Raw genomic sequence first — 14,709 nt, forward strand, 5'->3', positions numbered from 1 at the left:
CTGACCGTTCTCTATCTCCACCAAAAAGACCATAGATACAACAACCAAAAAGTATAAAGCCAGATGCATACTACACGGTTTCACCAGTATAAGGCCACGTACAGAATACTCATTACTGTGATGCTTACAGCTTCGGCCATCCTTTTTATTTTAGTGAGTCCTCTCACTAAAAGTAATTAAACATTAATAACAACAATATAACGTAACATGCCATCCACCTTAATAATAACAAAAGATAAACACTCATAACAGTATTTAACCTTCAGACTTTAACTCCCTAATTAATCAATCACGGGCATTTTGTATATATCAATCTTATTGAGAAATCAATCCTCACACTTCACATGGTTTAATACTGTAAATAGTTTTTTTGTAATAAATAACCAACACCTGGTAACATTATCAGCCTTCTTTAAACAGCTTCTACCAAATTATAATCTATCATAAATATCATCAATCATAGTCATAGACAGTCTGCCATCATGGCCTGCGCTAATCAGTCTGCTAAACTATAAACAAACATAAACAACCATGGCCTGATCTAGACAGTCTGCCATCGAGGCCTGCGCTAGTCAGTCTGCCACATTATTAACAAGTATAAACAATCATGGCCTGATCTAGACAGTCTGCCATCAAGGCCTGCGCTAGTCAGTCTGCCACACTATTAACAAGTACTTATAACCAATCATGGCCTGATCTGGACAGTATACCAAAATACATATAATCTAACATACCGTCATGGCCTGCTCTAGACAGTCTGCCCTCAAGGCCTGCTCTAGACAGTCTGCCAAAATACATCTACAAGTAACATCCAAAGTATAAATCAACATCAACACCCACAGTCTGCCCTCAAGGCCTGCTCTGGACATCTTGCCAAAATATAACCCAACATGAACAATCAGAGTCTGCCCTCAAGGCCTGTTCTATACATCTTGTCAAAGTATAAACCAACATCAACAATCACAGTCTGCCCTCAAGGCCTGTTCTATACATCTTGTCAAAGTATAAACCAACATCAACAATCACAGTCTGCCCTCAAGGCCTGTTCTATACATCTTGTCAAAATACATAAATATAAACTAACAATCTTGGCCTGCTCTAGACAGTCTGTCATAAAGGCCTGCGCTAGACAGTCTGCCAAACTATAAACTAACATTAACAATCTTGGCCTGCTCTAGACAGTCTGCCATAAAGGCCTGCGCTAGACAGTCTGCCAAACTATAAACTAACATAAACAATCATGGCCTGCTCTAGACAGTCTGCCATCAAGGCCTGCGCTAGACAGTCTGCCAAACTATAAACTAACATAAACAATCATGGCCTGCTCTAGACAGTCTGCCATCAAGGCCTGCGCTAGACAGTCTGCCAAACTATAAACTAACATAAACAATCATGGCCTGCTCTAGACAGTCTGCCATCAAGGCCTGCGCTAGACAGTCTGCCAAACTATAAACTAACATAAACAATCATGGCCTGCTCTAGACAGTCTGCCATCAAGGCCTGCACTAGACAGTCTGCCAAACTGTAAACTAACATAAACAATCATGGCCTGCTCTAGACAGTCTGCCATCAAGGCCTGCACTAGACAGTCTGCCAAACTATAAACTAACATAAACAATCATGGCCTGCTCTAGACAGTCTGCCATCAAGGCCTGCGCTAGACAGTCTGCCAAACTATAAACTAACATAAACAATCATGGCCTGCTCTAGACAGTCTGCCATCAAGGCCTGCACTAGACAGTCTGCCAAACTATAAACATAAACAATCATAGTCTAGATTCATAATATTTATATAATAGTTTGCTAAAACCCTGTCCGTTGTGATCTACAATAGTATGACACTTATCATCACTAATTGCTCACAACACAACCTATGTATGTTTAGTAATCTTCTTACTATGTCTTAATTCTACAACAATCTAATATTCATATTCTTTTTTCTCTGCTCATTCAGCTCCACTGCTGAACATATGCCTCTTTCATGGATTCCCTGCCACCTTTTAATGTCATCTGGCCATCTGATTTCTTCCTTCTTTTTCATGATTTTGGCTTTCCAGTTGAGGATTGTACACGTCTAATAGCTTAACCTTCTTTGCTTCAGCCAGATGCTGTGAGTCCATCACTTATCACCAACTTCATTCTTTCACGTACATTACCGGCGTTAAAACCATGAAAGAAAAGTGTCATCATTAATTATTGGCAGTAGCAAAGATCATTATCATTATCACATGCTTAGAAATTGTGGTGTAAAATCATTTTGTCTCTTTTCCACTCATGAAATGTAATATTAATAATAATAGTACTTTAGCTTCCTATGTTTGTAACTATCTTGAGGTTAAGCCTGGACTATCCTTATTGTCACATAAAGTCTACAGTCAATCAAAAAAAAATAAAAATAATTAGAGAACCTATGACTAATCTGTAACCGATGACATCTAAAATTGAGAAGTAATCAACTCAGTTCAATTTAGGGTAGAAAATGAATATATAATTAATTGGAGGATTGTTGAGATGGAACAATAGCAATAAAAGTACATTGGCAACAATAGTATGAAAAGACATGAATCTACCAGTCTCATTTTAAATTTAGAATTCATACTGCGTGCTGTGTGCGCTTACATACATTCACTATTGTTTCTATTTGCCTCTCTCTATATTTACCGATTGAAAATTTTCAATATAACAATAAAAGGCAATTAAATTTCTACCTACACATATAATATGGTATGGTATAATATCTACAATTAACTTTTTTTTTACTTTTTCCCATATATAAACTTTTATAAATAAATAATTTATTTGCTATCAATTTACTATCAAATCTAAAACTAATTTCTGTGTGTCCTTTATCCAAAATACACATCTACCTATTAAGATTCTTTTTCTCCGGATTAGAGACTAGAGTACCTATATTTACATTGACAACTATCATGGGCCACTCTCCTACAATTCTAGCCCGCTGTCAGTTTAAGTTCTCCCTCTCATCTTAGCTATATCCCATCATTCCATCATAGCAAAAACCTCTGTATCAATTCATTCTCATTTCTTTGTTATCTCTTAACATATATAGGTAAATATTATATCCACATGCATCATTAAAAAAGAACTTTTAGTGGCATTAGTCCATCCAAAAATAACAATAGTAAACAATCAACTTACAAAATGTCATTAAACAACTCAGTGTTAATAACTTTTAGCTTCACTGAGCATCTGCATTGCACCTGAATACTGCACGATGACATCCTTACCACCATATATTTCTTCATAACCATGTAACAGGCTCTTAATGATGTATCACCATGAAGCTGATGGTTGCGTAAGTTTCATTTTCGTCGAGATCTACTCTCATTGTATTCCAACGTCTCTTCTCACAGTAGATAACATCGAATCTTTATGTGGGCATTTGAATTCATAATCCCGCTTTCTGAGATATAATCATATATAGATTTAGTGCTCAGTAAAAGGGGTTTAGCACTCAAACCACTGCTTCCAGTAACATTTCTTTTATTACATCGATATACAGGATTAATTATAAGATTACAAAAGATCCAATCGGACATAACCTCGGTGCATAGACCTGTCGCCAGATCTGACCGTTCTCTATCTCCACCAAAAAGACCATAGATACAACAACCAAAAAGTATAAAGCCAGATGCATACTACACGGTTTCACCAGTATAAGGCCACGTACAGAATACTCATTACTGTGATGCTTACATTAGTGTGTTTAGTAAGTAAATACCGTGCACATTTGTTATGGCAGGTTGTCGAGGAAGAGCGTATAAAGCTGCAGGCTGAAGTGGATCTGGCCGCCGCCCGGCTGTCGCGCGCCGGCAAGCTGACCCAGGCGCTGGCCGACGAACAGACCCGATGGGAGGACACCGTTAAGGTACGTCACTAACTCTCCTGCCCTTCAGGCTACTTACTTACCTACTATCAGAGGATACCTAATCTGTAGACTTCGCACTAGTGCAACGCGACAGTGTGATTGATTATTGCTTCATATTCGTAATACGCATACCATACCTAATAAGTAAGAATATGCATATTCTACACATTCATATATGTACTTTAACCTGTATTTTTTATATAATTGGCGCATCGTCAATTTGCATACATTTCGGTAGCTCATGCGTTTTTCGCATAAAACAACACCGCGCATTAATACTATTATTTTGTATTAAAGGTATCGTCTTGGGTCGTCCCATTCGTATTTCGTCAAGTCCTTAAATTTGTCCTATTCTGCTTTCGTCACTCATTCTACATTGCAAGCCACCGACGATTGTAACGAATGTAGAATGGGTGACGAAAGCAAATAGGACTAATTTAAGAACTTGACGAAAAACGAATGGGACGGACGACCCAAGACGATACCGTATCGTATTAAAGCGGGAAAGAAATGTTAAGAAAAATTATGTAATTTTACGAAAATACCATACTTTTTTGTAACTCAGTGGAAGATTTTTATACCTATTAATGATAAACCTACAGAGTAAGGAACTCTATCTATCCCATCCCCTAAATTTAAATACGAAATAAATTCGACATTAAAATAAAAATAGCGCTATCAGCAACACCTAACCGGTAAGTAGTAACAGCAAAATGTATGGCAACGTACAAAATCGTTCACACGGCGTCTATGAAGGATGTGGGAAAGCCGTCTAGCCGTCCGAAGCGTCTAGCCGTGTGAACAATGTGAACGATTTAAAAAGTTGCCATACAAATTTTGTTGTCACTACCGTTACGGTATTCGATAAAATTCCGTATACGGTATAAATTAACGCCGTGTGAAGCTAGCCCACGGTTGTCTTTTGTACAAAATTGATACATTTTAAACACTTTTTTGCAGTCAGCAACTCGACAACTGTACTGTACAACGGGGGACATTATTATAGCATCCGGTTGCATCGCGTATTTTGGCGCGTTTCCAACCAGTTACCGCCGAGAACTCGAAACTAAGTGGGTTTCACAGTGCAAGGAGCTTGAGATACCGGCTTCTGACACTTTTGAGTGAGTCTATTATTTTGCTTGCTGCTCTGGTTGTAAGGCTACTACTTAGTCCCTAAGGATTGATTTAGGTGGCGCGCGAACACGTAGGTAATTGATTTTAGTTACTTTGAGGACTATTGGTTACCTACGTCCAATTCAGCCGACCACTCAAATACCGCATTGTAATGAAACTCGCATGCGAGGTCTCGTACCGTCTAAATGAGTGGAATGATGCACCATATTCACGGCTCGCGTGTAAATGCACAGGCTTAAGACGAAACAGGAGCTGAGTTTTAAATATTTTAGGTAAATAAACCCGTCTCGCTAACGGAAGCGGCTCCTAAAACTAGTGCGATAAGGACAAGGCGAAATATCCCGCGTAAAAATTTCAAAAATCGAGGTTTCGTACTCGACTGTTTCCTCCTCCAAAACTTAACCAATCCTAACCAAACTTGGAAATCTAAATGATTATGAAATTATCTACGTGGAACCGTTTTGCTTTTTTGCCTAATTGATATCAGTTTTGAATACTACGCCTCTCATTGCGGCATAGTTATTTTGGCCATTTTGGCCATTTTTGAAGGGCTCTAGCGTCTTAAAAAACAAAAATATCAAACAAAGCATAACGGTCAGACACAGATATTGACAATATTAATCTGTGTTGAAAAAATCATTGCTCTAGCATCAAAACCCACGGAGGAAACAGTCGAATACGTTTGTATGGAGAAATGACCACTCCTGTTGGCTCTTAATAAAGTGTATCATGTTTCCAGTTTGATCACTGTAATGGCGAACTCGTACACGATCCGCACGTGGAACTCGCAGGGGCTGCCGCGCGACGCCATCTCCACCGAGAACGGCATCCTCATGACGCGAGCGGGCCGCTGGCCTCTCACCATCGACCCCCAGGAACAGGTCGATATGCCGTTAATGTTCATTTACCTACTGCTAAGTTATACCGCCACTTTATTCGGTTTTCTAAGTACACAATACCTAGTTAGCTCGAGAGATAATCGTACTTATCGAAAATACACGATTTGACATGGAATTAGGTATCCATCAAAATAATATAATTATCAACAGGCAAATAGATGGATTAAGAACATGGAACGTGATAATGGTCTACAAATAATGAAACTGAACGACCCAGCGTACCTCCGAATCTTGGAGAACTGCATCCGCCTGGGTTGGCCTATGCTCATTGAGGACCTGGGCGAGACGCTCGAAGCCACGCTCACGCCCGTGTTGCTCAAACAAACCTTTTTACAGGCAAGTACTTAACTGCCGGCCTAGCCAAGGTGGCAATCGCTATCGCTACAACGAAACGCTTTGTGTATCTCTATCACTCTTTTATATATGCAGTGCGCGATTGGCATGTTGGCTACGCGGCCAGCTTTGAACAAGGCTTAACTTAAGTATTGTACTTTCTATAGCCTACTTATAACTAATGCCAGGCCTATAGTTAACCCTTTGACCGGCTTTGTCCTGTACGACGATAAACTGGCGGCGCCGTCTTGTAACATACAAGGCACAAATTCAACCACTCAATAATATGAAATGATAGTAACAATTGCAATTGTTACATTTGTACTTATTTAAATAAGCTATATAAATCCATTGCAAAAAATATGCATTAACACATTCACTGCCCCCAACGCACATGTGCGTTCACCGTCATACAAGTTTGTTCCTAGGCCACGCCCCCTGGCAGTGAATGCGTTAAGTTAAGGTATCGTCCTCAGTTATTTTTAATTTGTAGTTTTAATTAGATACATTTTCATTTATGTTGTACACAGGCCGGAAGACTTCTCATACACTTGGGTGACAGTGACATAGAATACGACACCAATTTCCGTTTGTACATGACGACCAAACTTGCCAACCCACACTATATGCCCGAAATATGTATTCAAGTGACGCTAGTCAACTTTACAGTCACTTTGTCTGGATTGGAGGATCAGCTCTTGGCGTTAGTGACTTTTACTATATTTGCTACACACCTTTAATACATATTCTCTAACTTTCAAGTCAGATCTTGATTTGACTCAATCAATATAAAGGCGCAACTGTGTCTGTCTGTCTGTTTGATGTTATACCTATTCAGCAATGCGCGAATTGGAAGATGCTTTTAGCATTATCCAGGCGCTATACCTAATTTAGCAGCTGCACTAATTCCACGCAGGCGAAGTCGCGGGCAAAAGCTAATATACAATAAACTGTAATTTTATTCCATAATGTCAATATCCCGAGAGGAAAATGGGGATTACGTTTTATAGAGAATCAGTCGTCCACTTTCCTCTTAAAGTTCGGATGCCGCTCCTGCCAAGCAAGCTACGCCGTAGCACGTAGCAACGTTAAAGCGTTACCCGTTTTCGCGAAATATTTTAGTACCTAATGTGAAAGTTTTCGAAATGCAGTACTTATGTGTAATTTATGTATACTTATATAGGTACTACTATAAAAAGTTAAGAGTTATATAACTCGGTAAGCAACCACTTTAACAGTCAATTAATAGACTTTATTAAAGTTAAATCAAAGTTGTAATCATAATAATCAGCTAAACTCCAATGTTATTATTTTAATAACTTAAAAATAAGCTATTTTTAAGAAGAACTTTATTTGTATTCTAAAAGTATTTTGTGAACTAGTGATGTGGTGAGACTAGAGCGGCCAGACTTAGAGTTGTTGCGCACAGAGCTAATAATTCGAATCAACACCGACAAGGGTACCCTGCTCGAGATAGAAGACAAGATATTAAAGCTACTCTACGCCTCCTCGGGAAACATTCTCGACGACGAGGAACTTATCGAAACGCTCAACGAGAGTAAGGTGGGTGTGCTAGGTAAATTATGTTAATATTGAACTTTTTTAACGACGTAGTTAACCCTAAAATCCGAGGAATCCGGGGAATCCTAGTTTTGCTCTTGCGCCCGGCGCGCGGAGTCAATAGAAGGGAGCGCTACCTCAGTTCAAAATCTCTCGTAAATTGGTATGAGGCGAAGTTAGACTTAATTTATTTAGGAAGCTGGGTATAAATAAAACCTTCACATAATTATACGTAACAGGAAACGTCAGAAATCATAAACGCCAGACTGGAAGAAACGGAAGCCACTGAGATCAGCATTTCTGCCGCGAGAGAGAAATATAGACCCGTGGCGACTCGGGGTGCTGTCTTGTATTTTGCCGTGGCTCAGCTGGCCGACATCGACCCCATGTATCAATTCTCCTTGAAGTATTTCAATCAGGTAAAATTATTTAATCATAGGTACTACTGCTTATTTAGCTAAACAATAAATATATCAAATTATTCTAAATAAATAAATGATGATGATTCCTATTATCCTCATTAGGGACCGAATTCTCCATTTGTCGTGATCTTGAGCGGCTACTTCCAGCTCTTTGCAGCCGGGTCCTGTTGAGCCAGCCTCCTTCTCAACAACAATATGGAAACAATAGGCTCACAATAAATAATACAAAATAATGAGTTCATACACAACCTTTCACATACTTATAAATAAACGTATTTTATATAAACACAGATTTTCAATCAAGTAATAGAAAGGAGCAAAAAAAGTGACGTGCTTGAGACGCGGCTACAGATCCTTTACAGCGAGATTACCTTAAGCGTCTACCAAAACGTGTCTCGCGGGCTGTTCGAGAGGCACAAACTCGTGTTCAGCTTCCTGCTCAACACGGCCATATACCTTAATGCTGGCTTGATTCGCCAAGATCAATGGAACTTCATTCTGAGAGGAGCAGCTGGTACTTCAGTGGTAAGCCTGATTTTAGTATATATCTGATGTGATCAAGTAGGTCAATACAATTAGTAAGCTAGGGCAAAGTTGACAATCGTTGTTAAATACAGCGTAATCTGTGAAAATAGTCACGTGACTTTTCGTAGCATTTGACATTTCGATAGGTATATATTTTCTTTTCGTGAGGCGTTAATTGTCGATTTACGATTGTCATCTTGACTAGGACCCCTGAACTGTACATAGGCGAGTACATAACTACGTATATATTATTAGGTAAATAATGTGACCCTAAAAACCCGTTTTTAATGAAAACACGTTTTCACCGAGGCGTTACGGAAAACTATGTTTAACTAGAAAAACAGAGTTTTCACTAAAACGGGTTTTTACGGTAACACACATAAACCTACAGTAAACTAGTTTAGTACTCTACATATATCTTTTCTGGGCCATAATAGCTCGGCTGCAAGTACACGCGTATTTAAAACTAAAATTCAAGTTTTAGTTATAACTCTCCTAAAAGTTTTATCAGAAAAGACACGTTGTCATAAGACTCAATAGATATATGTATTTAGTCAATGTTCTCTTTTAGGTTCCACCAAAAAAACCATTAATCGAAACACTGACCGAACAAATATGGTTGCAAGCTAATCACTTGGATGAAATGGATCCTAGTTTTGAAGGAATCGTAGATGACTGTCTCACGAACATCCATATCCAAATAGGATCTTTTGAAGTGGTAATTTACTAAGTAACTTATAAATACGGTTAGAATACCCAAAATAAAACAGAAGTCTATTGTTGACCGGTATGCCTCGGTCATTGTAAAACACTGAGCGAACTAATAGGTAAAGTAAAGTAAAGTAAAGTAAAAATTTATTTGTGGAACACAGGTACAGTTAAGGTCTTGTATATAAAATAATAAATAGAGCTCTGTGTTTTGCCTATTGGCGTACAAATATTAAACTTAAAATAATGGTGACTCATTACGAGTATGTTTACCATAAATTATTAACTACATTTAAACAATAGCTATGTCTATTAGTAATATTACGGCAATAAACTAGTATCTATCTAATCATAAACATACCTAATCCTAATTATTAATTTTACAGGACATACACGTAGATAGAAGCAATAAGCGCCCTCCAAATAAAAAATGGAATGAGATATTGGAGCCGTTTGAAAAGCTGATGATAATTAAATGTCTCAAAGAAGAAAAACTAGTGTTCGCGATTGCTCAATACGTCAGCATTAGTCTTGGAAAAGTGTTCATAGAGAGTCCCACCGTGCAACTACCTACTCTGTAAGTAGACGAAAACTGCTTCTTGTCGTGGTACCCTTAAGCCCCCTCCAGACTATGCGCGTGAATCGCGGGCGAAGCCGCGAACGCGAGTGTGGAGTCGATTTCGCAGGTCTGCGTTCAGGACTCCACACTCGCGTTCGCGGCTTCGCCCGCGATTCACGCGCATAGTCTGGAGGGGGCTTGAGAGACGGCTGCGTGGCGGTATCTCCCATTATTCTGTGTTGCTAGATACGAAGGTACATTGATCAATAAAATACTCAATAAAAACATAGGTACGTATTCGACTAAAGACATACGTACGTATTCGACCCATTTTACTTAAACTATTCAACCGCAAAAGGAATATTTAAAATAATAACGTCTAATAAAGCGACTGGCAACGCGAACGACTTCCCAATTTTTTAGAGACATGTACCTACTGAATATCGAACTCATTTCATTAATTAATATACCTAATACTCATAACTTCTTAAATTATATCCAAATCGATATTTTAGTTTTAGAGGGTTCTAAAATATCTATCGATAGCTGTTAGAAAATGAAACATCACCTTTTCAAAATATTTTCGATTTATTTTTATCAACCAATATTATCAATTGTAATACATTAAATTTACTTAACTCACTAAAGTAACAAAATTTTAATACTCAAAATAAAACCTAAGTAGGTATCACACCTATCACAGTAACAACGTCAACGAGATGGCTAAGATCGTAATTGTAATAGTGATAGTATTGGATTGGATTGTATCTTAACAAACTTTTTAAACATAATGAGTATTCTTCAGTAACGCTTGCACGGCTTGTAGGTACGATAAACACGACGGAATTACGAGTACATGGTAGATATTGTTTTAAAGCGTGTAATGCGTTAGATTAGTAGGTTTTTCCGTTCTTTTTTAGGTTTGTGTATTTGTGATTGTGATTAATAGTTGAAGAAATCTTGGGCAAAGGCTAAGTAGATGTAAAGCTTTTAATTGTAGATACCTACCTAACATTTACGAGATAACAATGATTTCACCATTTATGTCAGCGGGTTATGTCTTTTAAATTCGAGAAATATCCAATGGACGCAATTGTTTACCAATAATTTTAAGCACTACGCGACACAGTTTCAGTCTTAAGAGATTAGTCGGCACTTAGGTGTTTATATTTCTAATAAAAGAAATTACTCACAATTGTAATATGTGGAAGTAGATTTGGGTTTAAAATATGATTCAGAAAAAAAATTAATAGAGAGTCAGTTTAAACCACATTGTCAAATGCATTCAAGGTTCGATAAAAGTCGCGGGTGATCATGATCATAAAAAAGTTGTATATTAAATAATAATACTATTCTAATAGTCTACTTATATCTTAGCAGGTACAGAGCATGTACAGGTATACTTAAAAAACCCTAAAAAGGTTCCCTACAAAACTCGGCTGAAATCAATTTTTAAACTAAGTACTTGTTCACCATACCGTTATCACTTATCAATTTATCATAATTTATAAATAAACCTTAGTATCTATATAAAAAATTTGGTGGCCCCCATGAAACCCACCTGATAAAAAAATAGAACATCAACTCTATGGGGATAGGTGACTTTTAGTAGCTTCAACTGCTCTTGGTCTCTCGGAGCAAAGCCGAGAACGGACAGACAGACGGACACAGTGAAAGTATAAGGGTTTCTTTTAGTTGACTACGAAACCCTAAAAATGCATCGTAATTTGTACTTTGCGGAAAACACTATTATGCCATAACGTTAAAAATTGTACATTCCTATCGACATTCACCAGACATTTTGATATTTTCGGTACTTTATTCGGGATAGAACAACAACTAGTGTTGATTAAGAGTCACATGAGTCTTCCTTTCTTTCTTTCTTTTTTTCTTTTTTTGTGACTCGTTATGACAACATTATCTAAGAAACCATTAATCGGAAAAGCGGTAAAATAAGGACCGAGAGCCTAAAAGAACTTCCTCTTAAGTAAACAGCGCACACAACTACCTAGTAATTGTCTAAGGCACGTATTTAACCGGTCAACTAATTAATCGAATTTGAGTAGTTTAAAAAAATAGAAATGGGTACTAAAATTAAGACTCTTGCAGAACACCGTGATAACACTGATAACTATTGAAATTAGTAATAAAAAATTTAAAAACTTAATGGCATAATGGCCAACAGGTGTTTCATAATTAGGAATTTCGATTATAAGTATAGGTACTGACCATTGGTAAATAAATTAGTGGTGTTTTGTGTATTAATGCACAGCCAAATTATATTATATGCCCAGCGAAAGTTACTGTTCAATACTTTAGTTGCCCGGTTAATAATAACTATAATAAGCCATTGTCTAATTGTATATGTTAGGTACATCTTTTGATTGATTGTAACATCATAGTCAAATTGTCTGTAAATTGTAACAGACAAGCGGCTGACATTTAGACCTAGCTATTTGATGATTGATAAGTTAAGCAACAGTTGATGGATCCCAAGCATATTTTGTGTTTGTGGCCCCAAGTTTATCTAAGGCCTTCATATATTCATCGGGTATTTTAAAATTAAGAGATATATTCTCTTTGATGCGTACCGCGTGAGTTGATTTTGGAATGACGCTTATTCCTTGCTGCGTAGCCCAGGCCAACAGGAGTTGCCCGCTACTGACGCCTAGTTTTTGGGCAGCATTGATAACGACAGGATCATGGAGTAGTGTAGCTGTACCTGAAGAGGTGCCTCCAAGCGAGCAATAAGCTTGTAGCGCGATGCCAGTTCTTTGGCAATATTGTAGCAGTTCCTTTTGTGGAAAGTATGGGTGACACTCGACCTGTGAAGTAAAAGAGCAAGTTATATAAATCACATTTTCTTGTTTGTAATATGGATGATGAACTATCCCTTGTCAGAAAAAGACCAATTATCTTTTTAACTACCTGATAGATTTTTATTTACCTGATTTACGGCAGGGACCACTCCATAATTACGGACTTCTAATTCCTGGAGATGTCTAATAGTGTAATTTGAGACACCAATGGATCTAACTAGTCCTTCGTTGTAGCATTCGACCAGAGCTTCCCAAGCTTGAGAGCGTAATTTTATGTTCTGAGTATCAGCTGAACTCAAATTCGCCATGCCCGGAAAGTGAATCAAATACAAGTCAATTGTTTCAAATCCTAAACTGGCTAATGACTTACGGCAAGCTTCCTTTATAATTTCTTTAGTGTGAGCATCTCTTGGTGCTGCAATGAAATAAAACTAATTTAGTATATATCATTTAAAATGGTTGGAATTTTAATACAAACCAGCAATTATAATATGGGATGTTGTTCTTACAAAGCTTGGTAGTTATAAAAATATCTTGGCGTGTTAAGCCAAATTTTGGTAGCAGCAACCGGAGAGCATTTCCTAGGTGTACCTCATTGCCATATACTGTAGCTGTGTCTGAAAAGAATAAAAATTATATTAAATATGTCACTGTAAATACGAACAACATTGAAACAAACACTATACTACCCTACCTATACTATAAGCCATAATCCATTAATATTGACATACATTATGTAATTAATTGTTGAATTTGGAAAAGAAATCTCAATATTTATTTACTTACCAAAAAGTCTGTAACCAGCCGCAAGAGCACTCTCAACCACACTCATTATGACTTCAGCAGACCGTATTCGAAAAGTACCAACTGAAACAATAAAAAAATATATATCAGAAGATTTTAAAGGGAGGAAAAGCATACACCCCTCATTGTTATTCAAAATAAACAATATGAATGTAAAAATATAAGTATATGTGTATGTTTATCAATACCCATAGCTTTATGTTCATCTAATGTGTTACAAGGAAAGGTACCCAACTGCCCTATATTATAGAGGGTCTAAAATAATAGACACATATTTTTTTAGCTGCCCAAACTCAACCGTTATTGGGAGAAATCATCCTCCAAACTTCTGAAAAGTGACATAACCCTCTAACTTCTGTAGAGTTTTGTTCAAGTAAATTACTAGTTAATTACAAGTTTGATTATCTGTTGGAGAACATGAAAAAATAATGGTCACATGTTTTATTATTTCGCTTCAAACTCATATTTTACAAAAAAAACTTCAAACTTTCATACTTCTCTTTGTTTCACTAACTTTTACAATATATTACATATATTGAGAAAATTGCATGCAATGAAGAAATTGTTTAATTGTAGTGTTAAGATAAAATGAAATTTTAGGCATAAACTTATTTGTACTTACATCCAACAAGTGGCATTTCAACACCATTGTTCAACATCACTTTTTTCTGGCTGACTAGCTCCATCTCTGGTGAATCTATTCGGCTCCTTCTACGATGTCGAGGTCCTGGCGGTTTGTATAACATTAATAAATGTAATTTTTTCTTACAGTTTATTCTAGTTAGAGAACTTTAAAACTTACTTGTACTTTCATTTTCGTCTGTCGAGACGCAAATAAAAGTTTTTGCCAACGATGACTAACATTGCAACTTACTCACCTAATAATTATGAAATAGGGTAGTATAATACTCGTAGTATGTACACAGGAATCAAAGATACAGGTACACGTAGAAAGCGGCGCGTGTCATACAATATACAAAAACTTTTACTTTTTGTTTTGAGTACATTCACCGATTTGATTTCATTCACTGACTTCTCTTCACTGTAGACTTGTAGA

The 14,709-nt window shown here is 37.2% G+C and overlaps 2 protein-coding genes across 3 annotated transcripts in view; one reads left to right on the top strand and one right to left on the bottom strand.

The window, feature by feature from the left end:
• Positions 1-14,709, top strand: part of LOC134678929 (dynein axonemal heavy chain 6) — a 63,193-nt gene that overhangs the window by 38,959 nt on the left and 9,525 nt on the right. Inside the window, exons 49-58 of the mRNA XM_063537685.1 lie at positions 3,764-3,889; positions 4,850-5,010; positions 5,763-5,904; positions 6,073-6,258; positions 6,786-6,958; positions 7,638-7,818; positions 8,055-8,234; positions 8,529-8,762; positions 9,334-9,480; positions 9,857-10,047. Of these exons, the coding sequence (XP_063393755.1) occupies positions 3,764-3,889; positions 4,850-5,010; positions 5,763-5,904; positions 6,073-6,258; positions 6,786-6,958; positions 7,638-7,818; positions 8,055-8,234; positions 8,529-8,762; positions 9,334-9,480; positions 9,857-10,047 (1,721 nt within the window). The remainder of the gene's footprint in view (positions 1-3,763; positions 3,890-4,849; positions 5,011-5,762; positions 5,905-6,072; positions 6,259-6,785; positions 6,959-7,637; positions 7,819-8,054; positions 8,235-8,528; positions 8,763-9,333; positions 9,481-9,856; positions 10,048-14,709) is intronic.
• Positions 10,599-14,690, bottom strand: LOC134678925 (uncharacterized oxidoreductase YtbE-like). Of its 2 annotated transcripts, none has more exons than XM_063537679.1 (6): positions 14,531-14,690; positions 14,275-14,379; positions 13,635-13,715; positions 13,358-13,465; positions 12,977-13,263; positions 10,599-12,854 (listed from the first exon to the last, which is right to left on the bottom strand). In XM_063537679.1, exons 2-6 carry the CDS (start codon positions 14,336-14,338, stop codon positions 12,501-12,503), a joined length of 894 nt encoding a protein of 297 aa, XP_063393749.1. In that variant the 5' UTR covers positions 14,339-14,379; positions 14,531-14,690; the 3' UTR covers positions 10,599-12,500. The 2 variants fall into 2 exon arrangements, with proteins under 2 accessions (XP_063393749.1, XP_063393750.1); XM_063537680.1 differs by having other exon boundaries at positions 14,523-14,690.

This window comes from Cydia fagiglandana, chromosome Z, assembly GCF_963556715.1.
Source record: "Cydia fagiglandana chromosome Z, ilCydFagi1.1, whole genome shotgun sequence".
Classification (NCBI taxonomy): Eukaryota; Metazoa; Arthropoda; class Insecta; order Lepidoptera; family Tortricidae; genus Cydia; species Cydia fagiglandana.